The 27,981-nt window shown below is 40.0% G+C and overlaps 1 protein-coding gene across 1 annotated transcript in view; it reads left to right on the plus strand.

Moving 5' to 3' along the window:
• Positions 1 to 27,981, plus strand: part of LOC140362145 (microtubule-actin cross-linking factor 1-like) — a 329,939-nt gene that overhangs the window by 89,010 nt on the left and 212,948 nt on the right. Inside the window, exon 2 of the mRNA XM_072448200.1 lies at positions 25,425 to 25,486. Within this exon, the coding sequence (XP_072304301.1) occupies positions 25,425 to 25,486 (62 nt within the window). The remainder of the gene's footprint in view (positions 1 to 25,424; positions 25,487 to 27,981) is intronic.

Below are 27,981 nucleotides of genomic sequence, written 5' to 3' on the forward strand. Positions count from 1 at the left end.
GACATATTTATTAGCTTAAATGCTCTTCTATTTCCATTTTACTCAAAAAATGAATACAAAAATATCAAGTCGATACATAAATGGTTAAAATCTGTCAATATTGGCTGATTGGCTCAACAGAAATGGATGAAATTAACTCTTAATTAATGTTTTCTGTATTTGTAGTTGAGCTGTGATTATTTTACCAGCCGTACGATCAAGGCCGATGCAGAATACTCTTATACACAAACTGCACTTAATGTACTGTATATATGCAGTTAAAATACAGGTTTGCGATACAGTTATACAGATATCCAGGAGGGATGCGGCGACACCCGATTATAATAAATCATTCCATACTCGTGCCACGATCCAATGCCCTCGTCCCTCCACATGTGCTTCGCTGTCATCGGTTTTGGTCCGAAAAGGAAAGTGTTAAGCTCATGGCCTTCGCAGATGCAGAAAGTAAACGGCTGCGGAGAGATTTACTGCTGCTTTATTCTAAGAGAGGTGCGTTTTATCTGTCACTTTTAAGTCTTAAGTTGATGTAGATCCAGCAATGGCAAAAATATGAACCACAAAACACAGGAATATGTCTCTGTAAGTTAGAAAACACAGGCTAATCAGGCGCTTTAATAAGAAAACAGAACAATAGTGGATGACATAATTGTCCCGTTGGTCGTCCCGTGCCATTACCCAGCAGCCTCTTTGATCAGCAGCAGAGCGGCGGGTGTCCACGACGTCGTCTCAAACCAAGCCCCGCTCATTAAAAGTGGATTATTTTCCTTTTACGTAACGCCGGGCTCTGAGTCCAGCCGCGCTCCAGTTAAAACCGACATTGATCACGTTCTCCAGCCGTCGACCTCTGTCCGCCTCAAGTCGCTCGGAAACTTAACGAGTCGCCGGCGTTATTTACGGTCGACCCTCGAGGTAAAGAATGGGGCTGGACCGTACAGCGAAACAAAGTGGATCTCGGTGTTCTCATCGTGTCGGTCGAGCTTGTTTTTTGAACATTATTGTTGTTTCCATTTTACACAAAACTCGCACTCAATAAAAACTCACACTCTATAAAAACAAAATCTTTAACTACCTTATTTTCTGGACTATAAGTCGCACCGGAGTATAAGTCGCACCAGCCAAAAAATGCATGATAGAGAAGAAAAAAACATATATAAGTTGCACTGGAGTATGAAATGTGGTTGCAAGTGTGAAAATAACAAATAATATCACATATAAGTTGCTCCGGAGTATAAGTATATAAGTATAAGTCTCACCCAGGCCAAAACTATGAAAAAACTGCGACTTATAGTCCGGAAAATACGGTATATCATTGAATATTAGACGTCACTGAAGCTCGATCTCATTCCCATCCCTGAGTTAAAGGCGCTTTTGTTACTTTTCTGACGGCGTTGTTCGCTGAACACTCTCGGTCACGATTTCGCCAAGTTTTGATGTTGTTTTTGTCGCAATGAAACGCCTGTAATTAATGCAACGTGGATCAGTTTGAGGCCCAGCTGTGGAGCGTTTAGGGCCAAAGGTATAGCATCTCCATGGAGACGGCGGGGACGGGCCCTCCTCCATAAACGTTACGTAGCGCACCACAAACGGACTAAAATAAACTGATCCAAAGCAAAATCAGGTCGTTTTTAGCGCGAATGCCACTCATCCAAGTCGCTTCTTCACTTCTTTAGGACTGACTTAATTAAACAATGTACTTTTTTATCCTACATTCTTTTACCAGCAGATGTTTTTTTATATTGTTGTCCAGTTTGTACAGAGACATGATGATTTCTATTTAGTTTATTCGCCCCATTTATCTTCTTTTTATTATTTACTTCTGTGCCTAATCTGTGTTGCAACAGTGGAATATCCCCATTGTAGGACAAATAAAGGCTTATCTTATCTTATCTTATCTTATAGGCTTCTGCTTCCTGTTCCATGCAGCATTTTGATGACTTTTTTCTCCATTCAAAACATTTACAATATTTAGTTTAAAAGTGTTAATCGCTGTAGCTACTGCCTTTACTTCTCCTCATTCTGAACCCCTTGAATCCTGAAGTCGATGTTGTTCTTCTCATTGCCGCTCGGTTTACCAGCCTTTGCTTGATGTTTAGGGTATTAATTGTTCGTGATAAACCTGTCTCGTGAGCGGCTTGTTAAACTTATCGGAGCGTCGCAGTAAACTTCTCTTTTTGTCGTAAAACGCTCTTCTTTTACTGCCCTAAATCCCCGAGCGCTCAAACGGGAGACGTCGCTCTTCTCTCCGCGAGCGATGGAGCTGATCCAGGCTCATTTTTCGCCTTTTGTCTCCGTGATGGTCGACGGCTGACTCGAATCGCCAGTATAGGTCTGTCTGTGTGCGGTCGCCGTGGTGATAAAGACCACCAGGAGGTACGGGCGAGGGTGGGCGATGTCTGATGCCCCTCTTTCAGTTTAGCTAATGGTCTGCACAGAAAGTAGGTCTTCATCACGTTTACTGCGCAAGGCGTTTGAGCCGCAAGAATCTGAATTAAACTAAACTGACAATTACAAGCAAAATCAGGGTTAAATTAATTCTGAAATGTCACAAAAATAGAGGTTTAACATGGTAAATAAATTCAGATTTACCAGACTGCCTTCTTTGATAAAGGATACGTTGCTAGTATTTTGAAAAATGCTGCTTATATAGGTGTTTTTTTTTTTTAAACACTCAAAATGAAAAAGTCTTTTAATTGAAAACCTTGCTCGTTTGACATGCTCCACTTTCTGTGCCTTTGTGTCTGTGAAAAAGGCAAATGAAAAGCAAACAAACTCACCATAATTATGAACCAAACGACGACGACGAAAAACCCCAGCTCAATAAACAGGAAGACGGACCAGTTACTCCAGTTTTAAACACTTTATTTGAGATGGTAATGAGATTCGAGCCTGGGTGGAGGGAAACCACAAGAGTCTGCGCACTATGGGACATTTGACTTTGGGTTTTCACCTCCGTCACCACCGGCTCCGCACCTCAAAAGCTCTAAAAATACTTAAAGCGTTATCTGGATGCTCAGGCCGGCCCCCCGCAGACGTCGGATAAACCCTGTGCGCTGCTAAACAAATAGCCATTATTTTCTAAGCGTCTTATGTGCAGAAAAGTCAGGATCGTGCTGAGATAGTGCTGCGTTTCCAGGCGACCGTTTCCAGGAAGTGAAGTCCAAAGTGCTGCAGGAGGCGGGGTTTATCTGGGAACGTGTGGAAGTAAACAGGAAGCGGGCGATAAGCGACAAAAGAGGTTTTACTCGCAAACAGCGGGAGCTGAAGCCGGAGGAACCACCTGGAGAACAGTGTAGCTCCATGTCCAAGCACAAAGTGTTCAGGAAAATGAGTGGAGTGTGGATGTCAAGATTATACTTCAGACGTATAACAACACGTCTTACAAAGGGAGTTGAGACACAAAAGCATCAGAAATGTAACTGTAAATGTCTTTGTTGAGGTTCAAATATTGTGAGAATAAACACATTTTTCGCCTTTTTAAAGATTCTAATTCAAGTTTCTTTTACATTTTTGGCAGATATTTTTGCCAGTATTTCTTGTTTTCCACTTTCTTGGTCAGGACTATTGGAGATTACCTTGACACTACATTAAAATTACATTTCTTTTGTGGACGATGTGAAAACCTTAACCGTGTACGACAGTTTAGTCTTATAATGTCTCTAAAATGTAAAGTTGACATAATTATTTTTGAGATTTGCTTTGGAATCTTGCCCCAATTTACCCAGGTTGACCATTTTAGTGAATGTTTTAAAACTGGTTTGACTTCCTTCTTGGTCTTGGGAAGCAGATATGGCAAACGTAGGTCAAAATACCGTAACTTTTACCAAGGAAACTTATTGTAAACCGGTAGAAACTCTGTGTTACTTCCTGTATTTTTCCACTTTTCTGTTTTCAAGGGAACATGCAAACATATACAAATGTTTGTATGTAGTCCGGCATATTTGTCCCAGTTTCTGTCATCCGTCTCTTCCCTGCTCTCAGAAAGTATCCATCCATTGTGTTCACGGCAGGAGTTTTGAGGCTACATCGTTCTGAAGGCGCTACGGCAATGTCAAAAACAGTTTGCAGTGCTCTGTTCATCTCCCCCATCGTTTTTTCCACAAACTGCCACTTGACTGATGCAAAAAATAAAATTTAATAAAGATATCATCCACCCAAAAAAGACAATCGCTGAAAAAACACGAAAATGCGTGTTTTTTCAGCGTGCGCTTTACGTTTCTGATCTGTAACGTCAAGTCAAGGGTCACTAGTCGCTGGTTTCCTTGGTTTCCCAGAAGGCTTAGCATGTCTCTAGTCTGTACAACTCCAAACACACCCACGAGGAGATGACAGGTGCGACCATGCGTTCCAGCAGTGCTCCTCGGAAACGTCAGGGATCCGCTCCGTCAGACATTTACCGTCGTCATGTGTTTCTCTGTTTGCTTTGCATAGTTTTGTCCTCTGTCATGATAATAATGAGCCTGCTATCTTATCTGGCTCTGACTAATCGCTGGTGATGGGAGTTGTAATGTTGGGTTGCTCGAGGCCAAGCGCATAGTCTATAAAGGAAAGTAACGACTGAATGAACGTGAGCTGAAGATGACAACTTGTATGGGATATTATTCGTTATTTTTACTCTGGCAACAGCATTTCACATGTTGATTATGTTTTTTTTTCCTTCTTTATTATGCATTTTTGGCTGATACTCACTAAAATACGGTATATGACACTGTTTATGACCGTCTCGATGGTAGATGGTTTTACCTTAATTGCGAGTGTAATCCAGTTGGACGTGATGTTATGTTTGCTCTCTGCTTCGCTCTGTGTGATCTACAGGGTCATGCAGAGGTCAGATCATGTAATGAGCCTTTGCTTTCTCAAAACAAACGCCCTGAGCTACTTCATACTCTTATTTTTGGAGCTTTCGTGGCTTATTTCTGCAACTGCACTGCTGCAAAATCTACAGTTTCCTTCTACAAAACACAGCGTTGGCGTTTCTTCTCTTTGTGGGAACAGTTTTCTTGACACTTTCCCTATTGTTCATAAAGTGGCTGATCCGAACCGGTGATCGTGAAGCTTTGTTGATGTTTTTGGGGTGATTTTGTGGGGCCGTATTTATCTATTGTCCTAAATGTATGCAAATATGTTGGCCCAAACTAAATATCAACTTCTGCTGGAGATTTAAGATGATCGCTGATATGCTAAAAAGTTGTCTTATTTTATTTTATTCAATCAGCTAAGAACCCATTGAGATCGAGCATCAAGCTACTCCTCAGAACGAGCATCAAGCTACTCCTTAGAACGAGCATCAAGCTACTCCTCAGAACGAGCATCAAGCTACTCCTTAGAACGAGCATCAAGCTACTCCTTAGAACGAGCATCAAGCTACTCCTCAGAACGAGCATCAAGCTACTCCTTAGAACGAGCATCAAGCTACTCCATAGTAAGAGCATCAAGCTACTCCTCATTACCACTGTGGCTCTTCTGATGCTTTGTCTGATCAGGAAACGATACGAGACGACGTGTGATTTACAGGAACACGGAGCAGGAGGCGGGACGTGTTGTCACGGTGTTTGGAGTCGGGCCAATCAGAGGCAAAGCCACAGAAGAGCAGCCGAAACACTGTAAAACACTGTAAAAATGCGTGTTCAGCCCCATACAAACCACCCACGCAAGGACACGGATCGTTAGCTCCAGTGTTCAGCCGTTAATGTCATGACGAGGGTTTACAATTAAAGTATTCAAATATTATCAAGAGAAAGTACTTGAAAATATGTTGTAGAAATATATGCTGCAAATAAGAAAAAGGGCTATTAACAAAGTATTAAATGTAGCGTTTAACTGTTTCAATACAGCTTATATTTACTGCAGTATAACTATATTTTAATACTACATTTTTGAGTAAGATTCGATTGCTTACAGTTTAATATGTCAAACGGAAAGAGTATTATTGATGTCAAATAAAGTACAATAGAAGTAGTAGCAATTGTAGTTATTATAATTACTATATCGACTCATCCACCTCAATATATCACTGAAAAAACAATACTTTTACTTTCTATATATGATCAGATTTGAGCTGAAGAAACTAAAATCAGATATTTTTATAACTATCTACAAAAGTTTTTAATTGCGCTATATATTAATTGCGGCTCATGTTTTTTACAATATTGCACTTTTAGAATAGTTTTATAATGACAAGATTAAAAATACATTATATAATTTGCTCTTTATTGCTTCATATTGAAAATCACTGGTGTTGTTGCCGTGTAACGTTACTTCAGCTGCGTCTACTGCTACTTCTACCACATATTACACAATCCTTTCTTATTAAAAGTACATATTGTAGTGTGTTTTTGTCTGTAGATGAACACTGGGTCTGTTTTGAACACACTTTGCTTTCTCGTCTTATCTCTGATCGGCGTCTGTCGCGGGGAAACCTGAGCCACAGACTTTAAACCGGTTCAAGTTCTCGGTGCGGGTCTAGTCCAGGGTTAGTCCGGGTTAATCCAGCCTCATTAGTGTGACTCGGGGACGTGATAATCTGGTAAACGACTGCGGGGTTCCTCTGAGCAGAACTAACTCCTCTGTCTGGACCGGCCCGAGTACAATCATTATAGAAGGATTTATGGAAGTGTTTCTCTGCACGTTTTGTGTTTGCGATTGAAAGATTTGGCTTCAGTTCAAGGTTTTTAGTAACGTCAGCGTGTGCCAAGCTTTGATTTTTGAGAGAAGATGAAATATAAAGTGCTAAATGAATAAAATCAGATAAGAATCACATACGCTTCACATAGAACGCGACAATAATTACTATAGTGACTAAATTAAAGCTAGAAAAGTAGTTTTTGGGGCTCAATATTTACTTTTTCTTCACATTTGACAAGAAACTTTATCATAATATTTTCACTTTATTAAGTTTTGAGCTGTAGAGGGCTTAATATTTAACTTTTTTGACTCACACAAACCTAAACACACAAACTAAAAACGTTAATTCTTCTTTTTATATAATTTATTTTATTATTCCTTTATTGCAGAACTTGTTTCAACTAAACTACCTTGAATATTACCGTTATTGTGATATTTTCTGTAACATGTTATAGAACTACATGGATTACTTTTTCATTTATTAATTTATTTAACCAGGAGAGTCCCATTGAGATGAAACTTATGGAGCAGAGGGCCACAAACAACCCGACAATGTTGAATTTGAAAGTGAATACTTAAAAATTTTGCATTTGGCATTGTTTGATGAGCATCCACGCCTTTAATAATACTTGGGACATTAATAATAGGTTGTTATCACATAAAAATGCTTGAATTCTTCCAATTTTACAGTAAAAAGTACTACTTTTTGTTGTTTGGACCAACTTAGCAGGAAGCCGGAGGGCCAACAAAAATTTGTCCGTGTGCCGCATTTGGCCCCCGGGCCGTAGTTTGGACATGCCTGGTTTAGAGTTTAACTAGTTGCCAATCACTGATCATGTTAACTATCTGAAATGCCAGTTTAAAAGTCCAGAAATCAAAGCTCCAACAGGACCGGCGTCGCCCCCTGTCTGTGAACGTCGGTGCTGTTCTGCATCAGGCGTTGTCGTAATATGCACACTGTAGTGATAAATCCGCACACGTCCGACTCGCTCTCGTCCCCCGCGCACATGTCCTGGCCGCGGTCGCGTTCATCCGTGAGCGAGATCCGGGTCGAGGTCAAGGCCACGCTCGGACGGGAGGTGTTTCTGCTGCGCGTTTCCTACGGCGAGGTCAGAGGTCAAACAGCTGTCGGGAAGCGTGGGAGGCAGAAGGACGGAGCGCAGTCACTTTTTACATGACAGACTGAGACAGAAATAGCTTTGTGAAGTCTTCAGCGCGCGATCGTTTCTAGAGTATAAGAATTTATATTGTGTTCGGAACTTTTTTCATTCCTGTTGTTGTCTTTTTAAGGACACATGTTATTCAAAATGTTGAATTTTTGAGCTTTGACAACGTTATAGCAATGCTCTTTCATTAAAAACATACCTAGAGTTGTATTTATCTACTTATTTTATTATCCTGTTGTGTTCTGCTCCTTCTACAACTCTCAGAAAATACTCCGTTTCAAATGTCCCAGTTGTGTGACTTCATAGGTAAAGATCCAGAAATGTCCCGCTTCGTTTTTAAGTCCACAAATCTCGTTCTGTGCATTTCTGCGTCAAATCCCGTTCATTACAACTGCGCGTTTGTGTTAGCATGTCGTGGGAAAGCTGGGTGGAGTTTATTTCGTCGTTGTAATTCCTTCTGCTGCCACTAGAGAGCGTTCTAACTCAAATCCTGATCAGGGAAGGTCTTACTGTTAGAGACTAATGTATGGTTTTCAATTATTATTCAGTTATTATTATGTTTAAAGCCAATAACAATACCAATAATTCATATTTTTTGTCCGTTAAATTTGAATTGCTCTCTCTTCACATCCATTCTGTTTGTACTGGATTAGTTTAGTCCTGGTTAGATTTTAGTCCTATTTTTAGACCTTGTTTTGCCACACTTTTTTTTGCTGTGTTTTTTTTTCTGGCAGATGGATTTTAGTCAGTTTACAGTTCTTCAAATACTGCAAAGCAAATGTCCTTCAGACGCAGCGAGCCGTGAGCAGATTCACGTCGTCTTTGCTGCTGCAGCTGTTTAGATTTGAAGCCGAGGTCTTCTTCTCCTCTCGCTCTCGTCCATCACCACGCGCCGACTTTCTCCTGCAGCTGTTTCCGCTCAAAATGACTTTGACGACTTATGAAATATGAAAATACTAAACAGAGCTGGGCAAAATGTTTAAATTTAGACGACATCGTTCATGTTGTTAGATTGAGTTTATGTCGTTTAATGTAAAAATGCTACAAAAAGAGCTGAAAATGTGGTGTAAACTTTCAAATAACAGTATGAAGTGATATTTCTGCATTTCTATGACTTATTTTACAGACATTTCACATTTGTCTGATAATTAAACCTAAAAACAATCCTTAAAGAGCTTAAAGACTGTTGGATTTACAATTTATCATCCGACTATCGTTATCGGGACGCTAAAAACCATCTATACATTCATTTTCTCTGCATATTTCTCTATATAAATACACTGTAATAATGATAATGTTTTGTTTGTGTGTGAACTGCTATTTTTATCCTTCTGAAACCCACATTGACTTCTCTTACATGATTTTTTTTGCGTAATACGACTTCATTTCCCCCGTTTCAGCCATGATGGTTAATAATCGTGGCACTAGTCTTCTGTTTGATACGGATAGAGTCCACGCGGGTCATAGTTGCTTATGTTCTGTGTTCTGCGTGTTCTGCGCTCCGTGACCTTGCCGTGACCTTGGCGCGTCCTGGTTTGGATCCGGATGTTGCTGATGGAGCATCTCTCGGCGCTGGGCCGGGGCCGGGGAACATTAGACATGACGGAACGAGCAAAGCGGGAAACAAAGTGTCAAAAAATGCGTATTCTGCTGCTTTGAATGATTTGAAAAGGTGTGAAGCTGTAATATGCAAGAGAAGGTAAACCCGGAAAAGGATAAATATGGACAGAAATCAACAAAGTGGATGTTTCAAAAGGCTGTGCTCATGTTGTAGTTTGACGTGCTTCTGGCTCCACGTCCTGCAGCAGAATTACTCGTCTTCGTTTGAGAGCTGTCCCAGGACTCTTCTCTTTCGTGTCTGTGGTTGGCAGCTGCAGCATCACAGGAAATGTCTTCACCACAGCGTCTATAAGCGAGTGTGAAGTCGTGGGTTTCTACGGTAACCCTGGACACGCATGCCCGCTATGAAAGACAACGTACAATTACATTGAAATTAAATTTGCTTTTAATCTCGCTAAAACAGGCAAAAAGTTACATTACACGTATTTTCATAGTTTTGGCCGGTGTGCGACTTGTACTTATATTTATACTTATATACTTATACTCCTGTGCGACCTATAGTCCGGAAAATACGGTATATTCAAATGGAATCACATATTATTTTAATAGGCCTGCGTTTGCTACTCGTTTTGATCACAACATCTTTATCTGCAACAATTGTAATAAAGTGCTGTGTTTATCGAATTATTAAGTTGACTGTGAATAATAATTGTCATTGAATTTTGATCATTGTAATCTGGACTTTTCAGACAGTAAAAACACAAAAGAGACAGTTTTTATAACAAATACAGCGACATAATTAAATAAAACGTCAAAAATGGATAAACAGTGTCTGATTTTCCTCATTAATACTCGTTATTTCTAAATATTCTCTCACTCAGCATATTTAAACCTTTATTTGGTCGATTAAAGAATGATCATTTGACTTGTTAGTGACATTTTAATAATTTTTATTATTTGTAAACGCCATTTGAGTAGCACTAATACTTGTTCCCATTTTTATAATTTGAATACCATGTTAATTTATTGTTATGTTTTTATTTATTTATTTTGACATACACGTGTTGTATATTTTTATAAACTGTATTGTGTTTTTAACATTGTAAAGCACTTTGAATTGCCACTTTGTACGAATTGCGCTCTATAAATACATTTGATAAGTATGGGACTGAAAAAGAGCAATACAAACATCGGTTTTGGAACATTAAAACTGGTGAATGAAGAGCGACTGCATGAGAAAGTGAAGTCGTTTGTGGTGAAAGCGTGGCTGTTTGTGGTGAAAGCGTGGCTGTTTGTGGTGAAAGCGTGGCTGTTTGTGGTGAAAGCGTGGCTGTTTGTGGTGAAAGCGTGGCTGTTTGTGGTGAAAGCGTGGCTGTTTGTGGTGAAAGCGTGGCTGTTTGTGGTGAAAGCGTGGCTGTTTGTGGTGAAAGCGTGGCTGTTTGTGGTGAAAGCGTGGCTGTTTGTGGTGAAAGTGTGGCTGTTTGTGGTGAAAGCGTGGCTGTTTGTGGTGAAAGTGTGGCTGTTTATGGTGAAAATGTGGTGTGAACGTGTCGCTTAAGTGTTGAACTGCTGTGGTTTTCAGGCTCCACACAAACGAATGAAATCTCAGAGCAGTGAGTGAATATGAGGTTTACAGTGTGAGAAGTGTGGCTCTCTGCTGCCCCTCAGTGGTCACACGTCACACCCACCACAACAACAACAACAACAACAACAACAACATGCTCAGAGACTCTTGTTTCAGCACTTCCTCTCTTTTCACTGTGCACTTTAAAGACGTATGATGCTTTGTTGACACGTTTTAGTTTAGTTTATTTTTAGTTGTACAAACGCTAAACGGTGCTTGTATTTGTAAGTACTGCAGTAGTTTGTGTGGGAGAAGTAACTCGGGCTGCATATATACATCGCATACAAATGTGCTATTCTGGGATTATGTATTAATTTTTTAGCAAAATTCAAAATGTATTTACCTATGACAGTTTTTTACGATTTTCACATTTTGACTTTATTTGGTGTAATATAACTGTTGTACATACATGATAGTTTTACACCAATCGAGTAAGTATTTGTAGAATAAATTTCGAAAAATCTGTAGAAAATTACAGGAAGTGACATCAAGAGACACTCATTCCAGTCAAAGTTTAAGCATAAATTACACAAAGATTTTTTTTTTTTTTCAAATCTCTAAACAGTAATTCAACAAATAAAAGTGCCTGCATTTATTTTTATCTGTCAAATCAGATGAGTTTTTGCCCAGTGTGTTCTGGGTAATTTCCTACTGTGATGTCATCAATTACAAACAGGAAGTGAAATCATAAACCTAAAATATGTGCTATTCTGGGATAATTTTATTTAATTATATTTTATCTTTTGAATAATTTTTTTTAGCATTTTTATTTAATTTTATTTTTTAGCAAAATTCTAAATATATTTATCTTAACTGCATTTTAGTTCAAAGAGTAGTTCAACCTGTCAGATTCACTTTTACTTTTTATTTTACTCCAAAGAACCTGTTGAGTTGGACTTGTATCTTAGACTCCTGGAGTGTTTTAACAGTGCGTTTCCTGTCGCTGCTCGATCCGTCTCGTCTGACACGGAGCTGTTTGTTGTTTACGTGGCGGTTGCTACGGCGCAAACGCAGCAGCTGATTCTGACCTGTCGCGCGGCCCACATGTCACATAGAGGAGATTTCGGGAGCGGTGACGGTCACTCGAGTCGGGCCTGAGTCACCGCTGACCGTTTGTGGACTTTGCTGTATCATTCGCTCTCGTCTTCTTCCGTTACACTCGACGCTGCAGGTCAGAGGTCAGTTATGGGCTCGCCGCGCTGACCGTGGAGTGTCAATCACGACGTGTACATGCTTCTGATTGTGCTATTTATCGCTTAGTCTCTTTTATTGTTGCAGATTCTCACAACACACTTCCAACACAACCGTTTAAGTTTACAAAAAGCCACTGTGGAGCGGTGTTGTCACGGCAATGACATTTCAAAGTCGATTTCGATACCAGGAATTGGGTTTGATACTGATTTCGATACCGCAAGGATGATATATATAAAAAAGAGAAAATAAAACGATTTGATTGTCGATTTTTGCACAAAATAACAAGCTGTTCGGATGAAACTCGAGCTCATTCTAAAACTGTTCAGGAAAAGGTCAAAGTATATTTATTTTACGGGATATTTTTGTAGTTGCTGCTCGTGGAAACTCGCTCCAATGTGAATCTAGTTTTGATGCTAGTTTTAGTATCGATTAGTGTCTGATTTTCGATACTTTTGACATCCGAACTCAGAAGACAAGAGTTTTAGTCGATGGACATTTCTAAATATGGTTAAAATATGTTTGTTCTTTTTAAATTGCAGATGAGCCTGCAATAAAAAAACATTTGTAATTGAAAAAATACAATTAGTGAGTAATGCTACAGTGTAGAACGTTCCAGGCGAAGCAATAACAACGTAATCTAGTTAAGAGTGATGAAAACCCACCACTGTTACCATGGCAATTAACAGTTCAAACCAATCAAACCAAAACACTGCATCTTTTGAACCATAAAAAGTGCTTATTGAACAGAAAACTGAAACCCGTGGATGTTTCTAGGTAATTTTATGATGCAAAAAGAGAGTGGTTTGTTTTGGTGCGACACAGGAAGAGCGTGCCACTGTCTCCGCGGTGGTTTCTTTCACAAACCGCTCCAAGCCTCCGCCACGTTTCCGTTCGCTCACGTTTCATTTATTTACTGGTTCTGAAGAGGCAGCGCCGAGCAACCGTGGCAACAGTCGGGGCCCTCTGCTTCACCGGAAAGGAATTCAGCCTCGTCCAGATCTGAGAGAGAGAGAGAGAGGAAGAGGGAGACCGGAGCCAGATCGAGACCAGAGCGGGGCCAGATCAGGACCTGACCGGGGCCAGATCGGGACCAGATCGGGACCAGACCGGGGCCAGATCGGGACCAGACCGGGGCCAGATCGGGGCCAGATTGAGACCAGATCGGGGCCAGATTGAGACCAGATCGGGGCCAGATTGAGACCAGATCGGGGCCAGATCGTGCACGAGTCTGAGCAAAGCACCCGAGGACCAAAGAGCAGATTAAACTGGATTATCGGCAACACATGAGCAGTTAATTTTGAAACTTTGCCTACTTTTGACTCATTTTTGTCACTTTTTAAACCTTTTTTGAACCTTTTCCCATTCATTTTCATCAGTGTTGGATTACTACAAGCAGCAGAAAGCTATTACGTTTTCAATTTTGATAGTTATTGGGTGAAACGTTGCTTACTTTTGCCAGATTTTATCTTTCTTTTTGGGGCGCTTTCCTCATTCTGTTTCCACACGATGCTGGATTTCTTCTCGGACCGGGCGTTCGTCGCTCCTCTCCTGGTGGTAACGGCGCACTTTCTGACCGCGGCTGGGTTTTGGTATTACTGCCGCGGCCGGAGACGCTCGTGGAGCTATAAACAAGGTAAAACGTGTGTACATACTGCCCTACGCTGTAAATCTGTGCAGAAATAGACGGCGAGCTCTGCAGACTTCCTCTTCTCATATTATGCAAGTTGTCCAAACGATATTGTGTGCTTTTACTTCCTGTTTAAGCCCCGCCTCTCATCAGTAACGCGTCGATCGAGTCAAAACTTAATATAATGTGAATACTTTGAAATTTAAGCTAAACTAAATGTGTTTGCCGTTGTAAATGTATTCAACCGTCCAGTTAGTTTTATAAATGATACTTTTAACATCTGCAAGTTACATTTTTACTCCAAAAATGCGATGAAATAACATATATTGTGAAAACTTATTACATGTACTGTACGGATGACACTTTTGTGAAACTATTGTGAAAAGAAACATCCTGATTTAATGCGATTTTATGACGTTATGATCTACTATCCTCGAGTATGTGACCAGTTTTATCCAATCACACTTTCTGAGCTGGTGAAAAATGCACTTTGATGATATTTCATTCAATTTGCTCCTAAAATTGCCATGATTTTTAAGATATTTTTTGGTCCTTTTCGATCACATTGTGACCTGAATAACTGGGCTGCGACTGATTATCATCAACTAGTCAGAGATTCTTAGTCAAACGAGTATTTCTATTGTACATTGAGACATTTTTAACCAAATAAAGATTGAATTATGGTGACAAAAGTAGAGAATATTTACAAATAAAGTGTATTATTTATAAAAATTGCAATTTTTAAATAGATTTTTTAACATTCTGATTTAATAATACCTATGTCTTTGTTATAAAAGGTATTTTCATGTGCGTTTTAGATTCTGTTCAGTCAAATAACATAACGATTATCACAATATGAGTCACGATCAGTCGATTACCGTATTATCCTGAGTATAAGTCGCACTCACAAAAAAATGCTTAATAGAGAAGAAAAAAACATTTAAGTCGCACTGGTGTATGAAATGCTGTTGCAAGTGTGAAAATAACAAACAATATCACATATAATTTGCTCTGAAGTATAAATATACAAGTATAAATATAAGTATAAGTTGCACCCCGGCCAAAACTTTGACTCCGAAAAATACGGTAATTGTTGCAGCTTCACTGAATAACCACCATGAACAAACTCATTTTGACGCAATACAAAGAAAATATTCAACTTTGTCCCTTTTTATAGTTTTGATCTTTTGGAAGCGCACAGACCAGATCGTAACTCGACACGTCTTTACTTTTGTCGATGGCATTTCTTCATCTTTCCTCATCTTCAGAACTTTTCCTCAGACAAACGTGTTCTTGGCATTTCCTCAGCAAAACGTTTCTTCTGGCGGTCCAGGTCCCGTTAGTCAGAGTTCAGACGTGTCCATATTTGGCTGCGCGTGTAAAACGAGCCTCTGGTGCGCAGTAATTCATCGTTTACAGTAATTCATCGTTTCGAGCCAGATCGGAGCAACATTAGCCAACACAAGCGAGTAACAATGGAGCTCTGTGAAGTAAAGCTGCGTTATTTGCACTAATGCGTGATACAAACGCTATTATGGGTGTTTTTACGGATTATTGCAGCTGTCGACACCAGTTTGTATCAATAAGTTTGGGGAAATATTAGTCTGGGATCAGTATTTATTATTATTATTCAGTTTTCCACAGAGAACTCTTTAAATAATAGACTTAATTCATAGTCACAGTAGCTCAATAACGCAATAAAAACAATCAAACTGTATTTTTTATATGAGAAATGTATCAATTTAAATAAAATAAATTGTTTAAAGTTATACAATATACAGTACTTGGTAAAAATGTGCTCAAATGTGTTTGTTGAGGTTCGAGAGTCGCACAAAACGCAAGCAAATCAGACAATTAACCAAAACATGGCAGAAATATCCCCCCTTACACCTTATATTTTACGTGTGGAAGATTACGCTAAACGTTTCTGTCTCTTGAGGTCATTTTTAATAATCACAGACAATGCCCTTGATATGAATAACAATTGCGATATTATACATTTTTCGATGCATCACAGCCAATTTCATCATGAATTATTGTGCAGAGCTAAATTTTCTGACACAAACATCATCTAAATAGTTATCGAGATATTGCAAAAAAACTAAAAAATTATATAAATTTGTGTCGCTCAGCTTTCATTATTTGCCAAAGTTCAATAAAATCCAGATTTTTTCAAACAAATACTTCTAATTACTTTTCTACTGTCAAATTAACCTGTATAGTAAGTATAGACTGTTCTGTTTGAATGTATTCAAGTAAAATTAGACCGTTTTGTTGGTAATAGCATCATAAAACCTCTTTTAAATCAACTTAACTCACATTTATTACATGTTGTCCATTTGGTTTAGGTCTTGGTGTCAATTTTAATTCACATTTTTAAGCAATAAACCAAATTATTTAGAAACTGTCTCTTGAAAGATCCCAAAAATGACTTTCCTCAAGCCAATTTAAGAACACTTTTTAAATTTCACATGCAGAAATAATCAAATGTATAATCGTCCCACTTTACTGACGTTTCCCTGTGTAAATGAGGAAAATGTCCAGGTTTTGAAGCTTGTAATGGAACATATCATTCTGAACAGAGGGTGATTAAGAGTATGTTTTGTTGCACAGCTACTACTACTTCAAAGTACTTTAATTGGCATCACTTTCCCTCTTGGGCGGCTCTGAATGACACGAAACTGCACCGGGCGCGTTTCACTTCCTTCTCCGCCTCATGTGGGTCCAGACGGGGTTTTCGCCTTAACTGTGCCTGAGTCAAACTGTACTTTCAGGTTTACTCGTGTCATCCGTGTTTGTTCAGAGTAAATGTGCTGTTTGAGTGTCGCCCCCGACAACGTCGTCTGGGGAAAAAAAACTCTAAACTTATATGTTTCTGCCCTCATAACTTGCACTACTGCATAACGGCTTTAGGATTGACATCGAACACAGAATACTTGAAGGAAAAGTACCGTATTTTCCGGAGTATATGTCGCACCAGCCAAAAAATGCATAATGGAAAGAAAAAAACATGTATAAGTTGCACTGGAGTATGAAATGCGGTTGTGAAAATAACAAATAATATCTCATACAAGTCGCTCTGGACTATATGTATAAGTATACAAGTATAAATATAAGCATAAGTTGCACCCGGGCCAAACTATGAAAAAAGGTGCAACTTATAGTCCAGAAAATACGCTACTTCATTTGCCCAGTTACAGTAAAGCAAAAGACATTTATGCTTCTTTTAAAATTCTTTGTCAATGTCGTTTTTATTTGATGCACTCAATATTGCACCTGTAGAATGTTTATTTTATTGTTATTTTTAATTTAATTGTTTTTATTTTATTTATATTTTTTTATTTCTATATTTTTGGGTCATTTTTGACTCAGTTTCCAGCATTAACCGTCGTGGGCGTGTGTCACATGAAACTGAGAAATAATGCAAATATCTTTACACATCTCATTGCACTGATGAAGGGGAAACGAGGGCGCGGCCCCTCCACACCCTGTTTCTATAAAAAGTACTTTGATTAGATGATGATGATGATGATGATGATGATGATGATGATGATGATGATGATGATGATGAGCTTCACATCGGCCTTTCAAATGTCCGTTTTTCCCGTTAACTCACTGCAGCAGCCTTTTGGACAAACATTGACTTTTACATTTACAAATCGCACAATTTTACCCTTTTTTAGTTGTAGTGGACTAAATAAATGTTCGGTCAGCTACAGACATGCTCGGCTAAAAGAGGCTGTGGCAAAATCTATCGAAACTATTGAATATCTCTGTTTGTCTGACCCAAACTGCACTCAAAATACAACAATTACACAGGAACTCATGCAAAAACACAATTATTTATACGTAAAAGTACTAGTAAACCGTGTATTTTACATGTTGGAGATCTACACGTCAGATTAAACCCATTTTCACTCTCAAATCTTCTGATACTCGCTCTATTGTCTCCATTTTTTGCTGTTTTTCCATTGAAAATATTTTATTCGACCGATTAATCGACTTAACGATCATTTAACCACAGTGGATTGGTCGTAGGACTGTAAACTTTTAGTCGTTGCATTGATTAATCAGCCAGAGGCGTTTTAGTTGTTATTTGTTACTTAATTATTTATTTATTTATTCAAGCATTTACACGGAACAGCAACAGGAACGAGGAATCATGAGTTCGACAGCTTTTTTCCATCACGTTTCTGTTCAAATACTTGTTTTGTGAGGTCAAATGTTCAGAACAGAAACACTTCATAGTTTTAGCAGCATACGAGTGAAAATAACTGATTAAATATATAAAAATATGATTAAAAACGACAGTACTTTGCTCCTGTTGACTACTGGAGTGAAGTATTGTTGCTTAAAAGCAGGTCGTGTCCTCGTTTGGCCTCTAGAGGTCGCTGTCGTCCTGCCAGAGCGTGTGACGTCACTGCATCAGCTGAAGAGGAAGTGAAACAGGGAATGCACTGCAAAAACATGAGAAGAAAGGAATTTGGAATATGATTTCATTTATTTGGATTAGTTAGAGGAGTATAAAAGACAAAGGGAACAAGGAAATGTATAAAAACACAGACGGAAGTAAAGAAAAGAGTTCAGATACATATTTGTGTTTATATTCATCTTTATTGAATTTTTTTAAAATTCATATTCACCTTTTTTGGACTCTATCCGTGTTCATTTTGCGTCTGCTTATAACATAACATTATGACATTATGACATTATAACATTATGACATTATGACATTATGACATAACATTATGACATTATGACATTATGACATTATAACATTATGACATTATGACATTATAACATTATAACATTATAACATTATAACATTATGACATTATGACATTATGACATTATGACATTATAACATTATAACATTATAACATTATGACATTATGACATTATGACATTATGACATTATAACATTATGACATTATGACATTATGACATTATAACATTATAACATTATGACATTATGACATTATGACATTATGACATTATGACATTATAACATTATGACATTATGACATTATGACATTATAACATTATGACTCGTACAGATGATTTCACTTTCATTATTGCTTTGGAATGTTTGGCACAACATTTGTTTATCAGTCGTTACCAAGTGATTTAAGTGATTTAGTTTCTGATTCACCATCGAGTTGGAAGAATAATATTGATTCAGTAATAAAGTGTTCTAAAGTGTTCAGTCAGTCCAAAGGAAATGTGTTAAAATATGACTTAAAACACATTAGTTGAGGTTTAATTGTTGAGGAATGCAATATGTCTGTAAACTGAATCACAAAAGTGCAGAAATATCTTTTTAAATCAGTTGAATCTGTTCTTTTTGTATAATGTTTTATTATAAACGATGTTCACTTGTTGCTTCTCTTCAAAACAACGTTCACGATTATGATCTACATTTGGATGAATTTCATTTTACATTTACATTTGAAGCTTCATTTGTATCAAAGTGTTATGTTCTTTGCAGTGTTAGTGATTTAGAAAAGAAGCTGCAGAGTGTCGCCATGGCAACGTCCTTCATCCATCACTTATGCTTTGTAATGAAATCAGGAAAAGCCAGATCACTGGAAAACACAGCCTCACCACTCACCCCTCCATCCTCGCTCCTTACTCCTCGCCCCTCTCTTCTCTCCTCACTCCTCTCTTTCCCCCTCCTCTCTCCTCTCTCCTCTCTCCTCCCTCCTCTCTCCTCTCTCCTCCCTCCTCTCTCCTCTCTCCTCCCTCCTCGCTCCTCCCTCCTCCCTCCTCTCCCCTCTCCCCTCTCTCCTCTCCCCTCTCCCCTCTCTCCTCTCTCCTCTCTCCTCTCTCCTCTCTCCTCTCTCCTCTCTCCTCTCTCCTCTCCCCTCTCGCTCCTCGCTCCTCCTCTCTCCTCCTCTCTCCTCGCTCCTCGCTCCTCTCTCCTCGCTCCTCCTCTCTCCTCGCTCCTCCTCTCTCCTCGCTCCTCCTCTCTCCTCTCTCCTCTCTCCTCTCTCCTCTCCCCTCTCGCTCCTCGCTCCTCCTCTCTCTCTCCTCTCTCCTCTCTCCTCGCTCCTCGCTCCTCGCTCCTCCTCTCTCCTCTCTCCTCTCTCCTCTCTCCTCTCTCCTCGCTCCTCCTCTCTCCTCGCTCCTCGCTCCTCTCTCCTCTCTCCTCTCTCCTCTCTCCTCTCTCAGACGACAGGACGGACAGGACAGATTAGCTCACAGCGTAATAACCACATAATCCACCTCGTTATTTTTAGCCCTCTCGTTCGTCTGGGTGAAAGCGACGCTCCAAAGCAACAACAAAACAAACGGATATTCACAACCATTTTCCCAGCTATTTTTTTTTAAAACTTTCATGCCTCCGTCACTTCTAACCTGCCGCATAAGTTCACCGCTGTTCCTGCTGCCATAGTAACGCCGGCACCTTCCACATGACATCGCCAGTCACGTCGGAGAGGGTCGTTTGGTGCCGCGCTCGAAGCTGTGACGAAGCAGAAACTGTGGAGCTATTTTCAGACACAAATCAATGAGCGGTTTCATGCACACGTTTGCCAGCCGTTTAAGGAGAGTTTTTAATTAGAATTCCACAATTTTATATCAAAATTTTGCCATTTTCTGTTGCTTAATGGGATCTTCTCGTGCATAAATTAGAGCTTCAACCTTGACTCCACAGACAGTTATAATCAGTCTACAAGTGCATTTCTTTCCCTCCAAAACTTGTCATTTTAAAGGACAGTTTCGATGCAGATGTAAGATTTTGGCAAAGACTTACACCGTGCAACGTCTGCCATTTTGACAGTTGCTATTGTGATCTACCTCTGCACAAACTAGCTCTGCAGCCTTGTCTTTTCCTGCCTTCAAGTGCACCCTTTCCCTCCAAACGCTCGTCCCGGAGGAGCTCGAGTCGGACACAGGGCAGGACGAAAATGCTGCCGAAACGTCTCGTCGTCCTGCCATTTTCGAGGACGTCGTCGCTTCGTCTCCTCCGTTGGATCGCGCTCTGTTAGATCGTCGCGCTCGTCACAAACACGTGCTCATCGGAGGAGTATTTTGGCCTCAGATCACCCTTTACGGCGGCTGCGACGAGCGGGTTTGTTTTAGCATGAGACAGCAGAGTAGCACGAGAGAGAAGGAGAGAGTAAGAGCGTGAGGGAGGGAGAGAGAGAGAGAGAGGGAGGGAGTCGAACTGAAAGGCAATCCGCATTTTAGGAACCAAAGAGGGAGGAGCCAGAGTGTGACTTTGACGCACGTGGAACCAGAACAACTGCTGCGAGAGCGAGAAGGCGCCGGGAGCAGCAGAGGCTGGAACGATCGCGACCCAGTGAAAAGAGGAGATTCTTCACTGCAAGAGTCACTGCCCGGGATCTGCAGCTCGTCCTTTATGAGATTTAAATGTCACAGAGTATTTTTGAAACTGTATTTTTAGCCGTTGGTTGTGTCGGATCGTGAGCGCGTGCGAGGCGGTGTTTTGATTCTGTCGCTTTGGATTGAATTTCGTTGATTGATTTCTTCTTCTATGTTTTCTGAAGATCGGGATTTTACGAATTCACTGTTTTTGTACTTTTTGATTTTCATTTTGTCCCGACTTACTACTTGGATTGCTGCACGTTGGCGACTTGCTCTTTTGTACTGCACGTTTTTGCTTTGATCTGTGTCCAAACTACAATTTGTGGAATACATTTTTGATTTTTGTTTGTTGCAGAAGGACAAGCTTGCACTATTTTTACTGATATCCATCCGTTTTTTTCTTTTTGACAATAACGGTATTTAACATGAAGTGACGATAACATTTTCGCTATCGGAACGCAAGGCTTTTCGGTGTTTTCCCGTGGATATTCGCACCGCTCTCGCCTTTATCGAACCCTGGGATTATGCCTCGCGCGAAACCGTGACGCCGTCGACGATGTGGCCCGACTATAGGAACGAATGCCACCTCAACGCTCACCTGTACTCCCTCATGTGCTGCGCAGGTCAGTCCCCCCCCGGCCAGGCTCTCGATTCGTACCACGTTAGCGTTGTCGTTCTCGAGGTTCGCACGTGCCCTGACGCCAACAAACGCTCTGTTTCAAATCCGCCGTTCTTTCCAAGTCGGATCGGACTGAGAGAAGGAGCTGGCATCGCCTGACAATGCCTCCTTTTGTGAATGAATGAATGAATAAGCGTCGTCTCGTCTTGTCACTCACACATGTCGCGCTCGGTCAATCAAAACCAAGCGGAAACGATGACGAATGAGCTGTAATAGCTTTAGTAATAGACGCAGGTGTTGGCGCGTTGTGGCGTGATTCGCCTGACTGACTAATGCTTCGTCCCAGGCTAACTCGCTCGGCTGCTCTGGCCGGGAAAAGAGGCGTGCTGCTTCTGCTGTTGCTATTGAAACTATTTTGCAAGACTGTGTTGAAATATGCCGATGCCTTCAGCCCTGCCCTGAGTGTAAACTTCCCCTCTCCGCTTCGGTCTGTCGGATGATAGCTCTGATCCAGGTCGAACCGCGTAATCCCCCCCCCCCCAATCAAAATCCTTTCTATTTCAAGTGCCGCTACGATTAGCCGTTTGTTTAGCGCCGCTCGGAGGTAAAGCGCGGGGTCTTTCGAGCACGTTTTACACAAAGCTTGCGCGTTTGCGAAAGTGTTCGAATGGAATAGGGAGTTTACTGATGACTATTGAAATGTGGATTTATTTACCGTCGCAAAAAAAAAAACAAAGGGAAAAAAGTTAGGGCTGCACGATATTTGGAAAGGATTGCAATTGCTGCGATGTCTGTGTTATTATTGTATTTTCGGACGATATTAAGTCAGAATGTGTTCAAATGTGTCTTTGAACGCATTAGTTGAGGGTTAATTATCAGACAAATGTAAAATGTCTGTCAAATTGATCACAAAAGTGCAGAAATGTCACCTTATATACCTTTTATTTTTAAGTTTACAACATAAACGTTTTTCATTTATAGTTTCAACCAGCGCTTTATGTAGCAACAGCAACATTAACAATATTATTTAAACTTCAATATATTGTCCACCTTGCACCAAGGGGTGCACGGTGGCAAAGGCGGTTAGCGCTCTTGTCTCTGTCTCTCCCAAGAAGGAGATCGTGGGTTCGATTCCCGGACCAGACCAACATCACATGATCTTTCTGGGTGGAGTCTGCATGTCCTGACTCTAAATTGGCCCTAGTGAATGAATGTGAGAGTGAACTGTCTGTAATGTCTATGTCACTGGGCTCCAGTCACCCGCGACCCCGAAAGGGAACAAGCGGTAGAAAATGGATGGATGGATGGATATTGTCCACCTCTATTTTTGACATAATCATCTCATTTATATCAAAAGCCTAGTCAAACTCTAATAAAAGCTTAACAAAAATGTACATTAAAACGAGGCTAATTTAGAACTTTTCCGAACTATTTTCCTTTAAAAACCTAACCATTTAACCATTTAAAAGCCATTTTCATAACAGAAATAAAACTTTTCGGTCAGTATAAAAGTCCCTTCATGTTGTTTCGATATCGACCACTGCGTCTGCCAATATCGCAATATCGATACTTTACTTTAGAGAGGAAAACGCTTGCGACTTTGGCGGATGTGCGACAACAAAAAAACAAAACAAACAGGAAGTGCCCAAAGCGAGCGGCGCGCTGATTGGTGGAGAGTAAATCTGGAGGGAAAGGGCCACTTGAGCGAGATACACGACATTATCTAATCACCAGCCTCCACAATAGGCCCCGGCAGTGACATCACTCCTAAAGCTAAACCGAGCAGTGTTTATTCAGAACTAAGCAAACAACGTCATTCCTCAGAGAAACTCGCAGAACGCGTCGTGTTTTTGTCGTCGGTGACAACGCCAATGAAGTGTTGTATAAGCACGACCTGTAGTTTTATTCTCTTAGACAAACTAAAGGGTGGAAAGCTTGGATGAACTTGGAAAAATGTTGTGCACGGACTTGAAAAGCACAGAAAGTGATGTTAAAACAGGATCTTTTCTCAGTTCTTCTAATGTCCCATGTTGTTGGAGAAAGAGCTGTAAAAGTGTGTTAGCTTTGTAGGAGTTGGAGCTGGAGTTGGAGGTGGAGTTTGTTCTTTGTAGATAAGATTGTTTTCAGCGTTGATGCAAACGGCTGGTAGAGACAGACACTGAAATACTTGAAAATAAAAGGCTTTTAATCTTATCGTTTGATGGCTATTTCTCTGCTTTTCTTTCAGTTTTATAGTTTATTTATTCGATTGTGCCTGTGATATTAGCAAAACCTCTTTCAAGTCTGTTTTTATCATGTTTTTAAATTTTGATATACAAAACCTGCATAATAGAGAACAACAAAAATATATATATAAGTCGCACTGGAGTATGAAATGACGTTGCAAGTGTGAAAATAACAAATACTATCACATATAAGTTGCTCCGGAGTATAAGTATATAAGTATAAAGTTGCACCCCGGCCAAAACTATGAAAAAAGGTGCGACTTATAGTCCGGAAAATACGGTATCTTTCGAAATGCTTTACAAATAAGAGAGAGAAAAGTGATACAAATAAGAGTTATAATATTTGTTTTGAAGGAACAGTTTGTGCCACAACTGTGATGTCACGATTTCTAATGTTTGTGCTGCGATTACTGTGAGAGAGTGTGTTAGTTATAAACACACAACAGTGAAATCACATCGCAACTGCTCAAGTTTGTGACGCAACTTCACAAGATCAAACTTTCTGAATGACAAAATGTAGTAAACGTGACAAAAACAATTACAACAAGTAAAAAGTACTTTACATTTATATGCACTTTTATGTATTTTTAGATGGAATTGAAATAATTTTAGCCGCGCTGTGTAAGATTTTTGCCCAAAAAATACGCTTAAATAAACTGCTTAAAACTTGAGAAACACAGTTTGCTGTGAAGGGCCTGTTTCTTCACAAACCTGACTTGTAACTTTTGTGGCGGAGGATCTGCCAGCTGCTCGTCGCCATGGAAATGTTCTTACTTGACCTCAAACATAAAACTGATCCGTCCTAAAGTTTGGATATTATTGTTTTAGTTCTTAAGATTATATTGTGACTTAAATAATCAGTTTTAATTTATCTAAAACACTTATGATTTCATATGTTTTTCATTTTGTGGCTTTAGTTTAACGTTTTAGTTTTAGCTTTAGTTTAGCATTTTAGCTTTAGCTTTAGCTTCAGTTTAACGTTTTAGCTTTCGCTTTAGTTTAGCGTTTTAGCTTTAGTTTAGCATTGTAGCTGTAGCTTTAGCTTTAGTTTTGCATTTTAACTTTAGTTTTGCATTTTAGCTTTAGCTTTAGCTTTAGCTTAGCGTTTTAGCTTTAGTTTAGCGCTTTAGCTTTAGCTGTAGCGTTAGCTTTAGTGTATCATTTAACTGGCTTTATTACAGATGTTGCAAAACCGATGTTGCTTAAAAGTGCTCAAAAGCAAACAGAGATAGAGATAAACGGTTTACAACACGACTGTAGTGATTTGACCAGGTTTAAACCCGACGTGGACATAACTTTATCTGCTCTTTGTCCTCAGAAACCCACACTCAATATACAACCATAATAACCAGGTCATTTTCCCTTGTTCAGTTTGTGCTCTTTATACCGTCTTATTATGTTGATTTGTACTTTTGTTGTGTTTAAAATGTACTGAACGGTTTGTTTTTGTGTTTCGCAGACGAGCGCGACAGGGTGCAGAAGAAAACCTTCACAAAATGGGTCAACAAACATCTCATCAAGGTACGTTTCTGTCTCTCCAAGGCAAAAAGTCGAGCGCGAAGAGTGAAGCGTAAATGTGGAACGAGAACTGGAAGCATTATCCACCACACGCTTCCAGATGTCCACTGAATATCAGACTATTTAAAACAATTTATCTGACTATTTAAGACAATTGTCAGACTATTTAAGATAACTATCAGACTATCAAGGGTAAATATCGGACTATCGAGGGTAAATATCGGACTATCGAGGGTAAATATCGGACTATCGAGGGTAAATATCAATATCTTCAAAGCAACATTCACAACATTGTCACCATTTCAAGCTGATTTTAAGAATAAGTAACATTTATTAACAATTATTTCGACTTTTTGACACATTCACATACATCTTTCATTCTAATACATTACTGATCCAATAGTTTGTGACCAGCTTTTCACAATAAAACTTTCTGAATGAAAAAGTAAAGTTATATATTAACAGCCACATAAACAGCATTATACATTTAAATAGTACATTAAAGTACAAAGTCAATTAAATGACTTAATACTTTGCTTCTAAAACAGCACAATTATTATTTATTTTGTGTGGTTCTTACGATTATATTGCCATCTGAATAATTGTTGATTAACCTAATAAAAGTTATTATTATTATTATTATTGATAACCTTGACCTTGACCTCTCTAGTCACAGTTTAGATTTAGAATAAGATAAATGTCCTAAAATAGAGTCAGAATGTATTCTCAAGTGAGAAAAGTCTTATTCCCCTGAGCGATTATGGTCTTTTGGCTTTGCCTTTTTGTTGACTTTTGACCCTATGAGGCACTGTATTTCACTCTATATCATTTGTCCACTGAAATATTAAAGTAAATGACGTTATAGTTGATAAGTGCGACTGGGCGGGTCCGAGATGTGATAGAAAGTATAAGGAGAATGTCCCCTTCACACTTGTCTCACGCTCGACGCTCGACACAGTCACAGAGCCGGTTTACAAACACTTGTGAGATGCAGGGAATGCTGGGTATTTGTGTCACATGACTGCAACGGTCGCACCGCGCGGCCCGAGCCAGAACTCGAAGCTGAGACCTGAGCCGGGGCGGGGCAGGGCAGGGCCGAGCCGGGGCAGGGCCGAGCCGGAGCAGGGCCGAGCCGGGGCAGGGCCGAGCCGGGGCAGGGCCGAGCCGGGGCAGGGCCGAGCCGGGGCAGGGCCGAGCCGGGGCAGGGCCGAGCCGGGGCAGGGCCGAGCCGGGGCAGGGATGGACCGGGGCAGGGATGGACCGGGGCCGGGGCCGAGAGCGGGGCCGAGAGCGGGGCCGAGAGCGGGGCCGAGAGCGGGGCCGAGAGCGGGGCCGAGAGCGGGGCCGAGAGCGGGGCCGAGAGCGGGGCCGAGAGCGGGGCCGAGATTGCTTATTGTTATTGCTAAATAACTGTTTCATAAAGAGAGAGACATTGTTGATGTTTTTAAATTCAATTTCATTTCTATATCGTTTGAGTTGCAGAACAATCTCAGCACATTGTAAACCGCTTCCGTTGCCGTGACATCATTGCCGTGTATTTACCTGTGTCATGTTTGCGTGCGGTCGGTCCTTTGTGCCGCTCAGGTGTTCAAGGCGGTCACCACAACACCACTGTTTATACAAGAAGTACAAATATAGGCCACTACTGCAGTCACTCAAATACTTTCGGCACACGTAGCGCCACCTCGGCCTGACCCGGGGCCGCGATGACCCGGGGCCGCGATGACTCGGGGCCGCGATGACTCAGGCGCAGTAAATCCGGTTTGTGCGGATTAAGACGGGAGACGGGACGCTTTCGCTTTATATTACTTTTACTTTTAACGATACTTTTAAGAGTTTTGCATCAGATTTGTGAATGGGACTTGTTCATAGTGAGGAAAAGAAAGTGTTAATATTTAGAAAGCATTAAAGTGCCTCTGACAGGTCGGGCACTCATTGAACTCAAATGCAGTTAAGTTTTATATATTTAAAATGTTGCCAAAAAAAATGTAAAAAATGTAGCTAAAAAATAAAAAAAAATGCTAAAAAATCTAAAAATGTCATACCAGAATAGCACATTTTTTAAGTTTATAATTTAACTTCCTGTTTGTAATTTATGACATCACTCTAGGAAATTAGCCAGCAAACACTGAGAAAAAACTAAAAAAACTTCTATTCATTTATTTTTCACTTTATTTTGTTGAATTAATGTTTAAAGAGTAAAAAAAAAGTTGTTTCTTTTGTGTAAATTCTGCATAAACTTTGTCTGGAGTGAGTGTCACTCCCTGTCATTTTCTACAGATTTTTTTAACGTTTTCTCCTCAATACTTACTCGATTGGTGTAAAACTATCATTTATATGTACGACAAGTATAAATACACCAAATAAAGTCAAAATTAGAACATCGTAAAAACCTGTCATAGGCACTTTAAAAAGCTAAATCAAACCAGCCCTAATTGAGTTGAACAAGGACCATTTTGATTGGAAATGAAAAAAATATAAAAATATGTAAGAACTTA

Source organism: Eucyclogobius newberryi, unplaced genomic scaffold (assembly GCF_026437365.1).
Source record: "Eucyclogobius newberryi isolate DKJ021-1_F unplaced genomic scaffold, fEucNew1.0.hap1 SCAF_16, whole genome shotgun sequence".
NCBI classification, from domain to species: domain Eukaryota; kingdom Metazoa; phylum Chordata; class Actinopteri; order Gobiiformes; family Gobiidae; genus Eucyclogobius; species Eucyclogobius newberryi.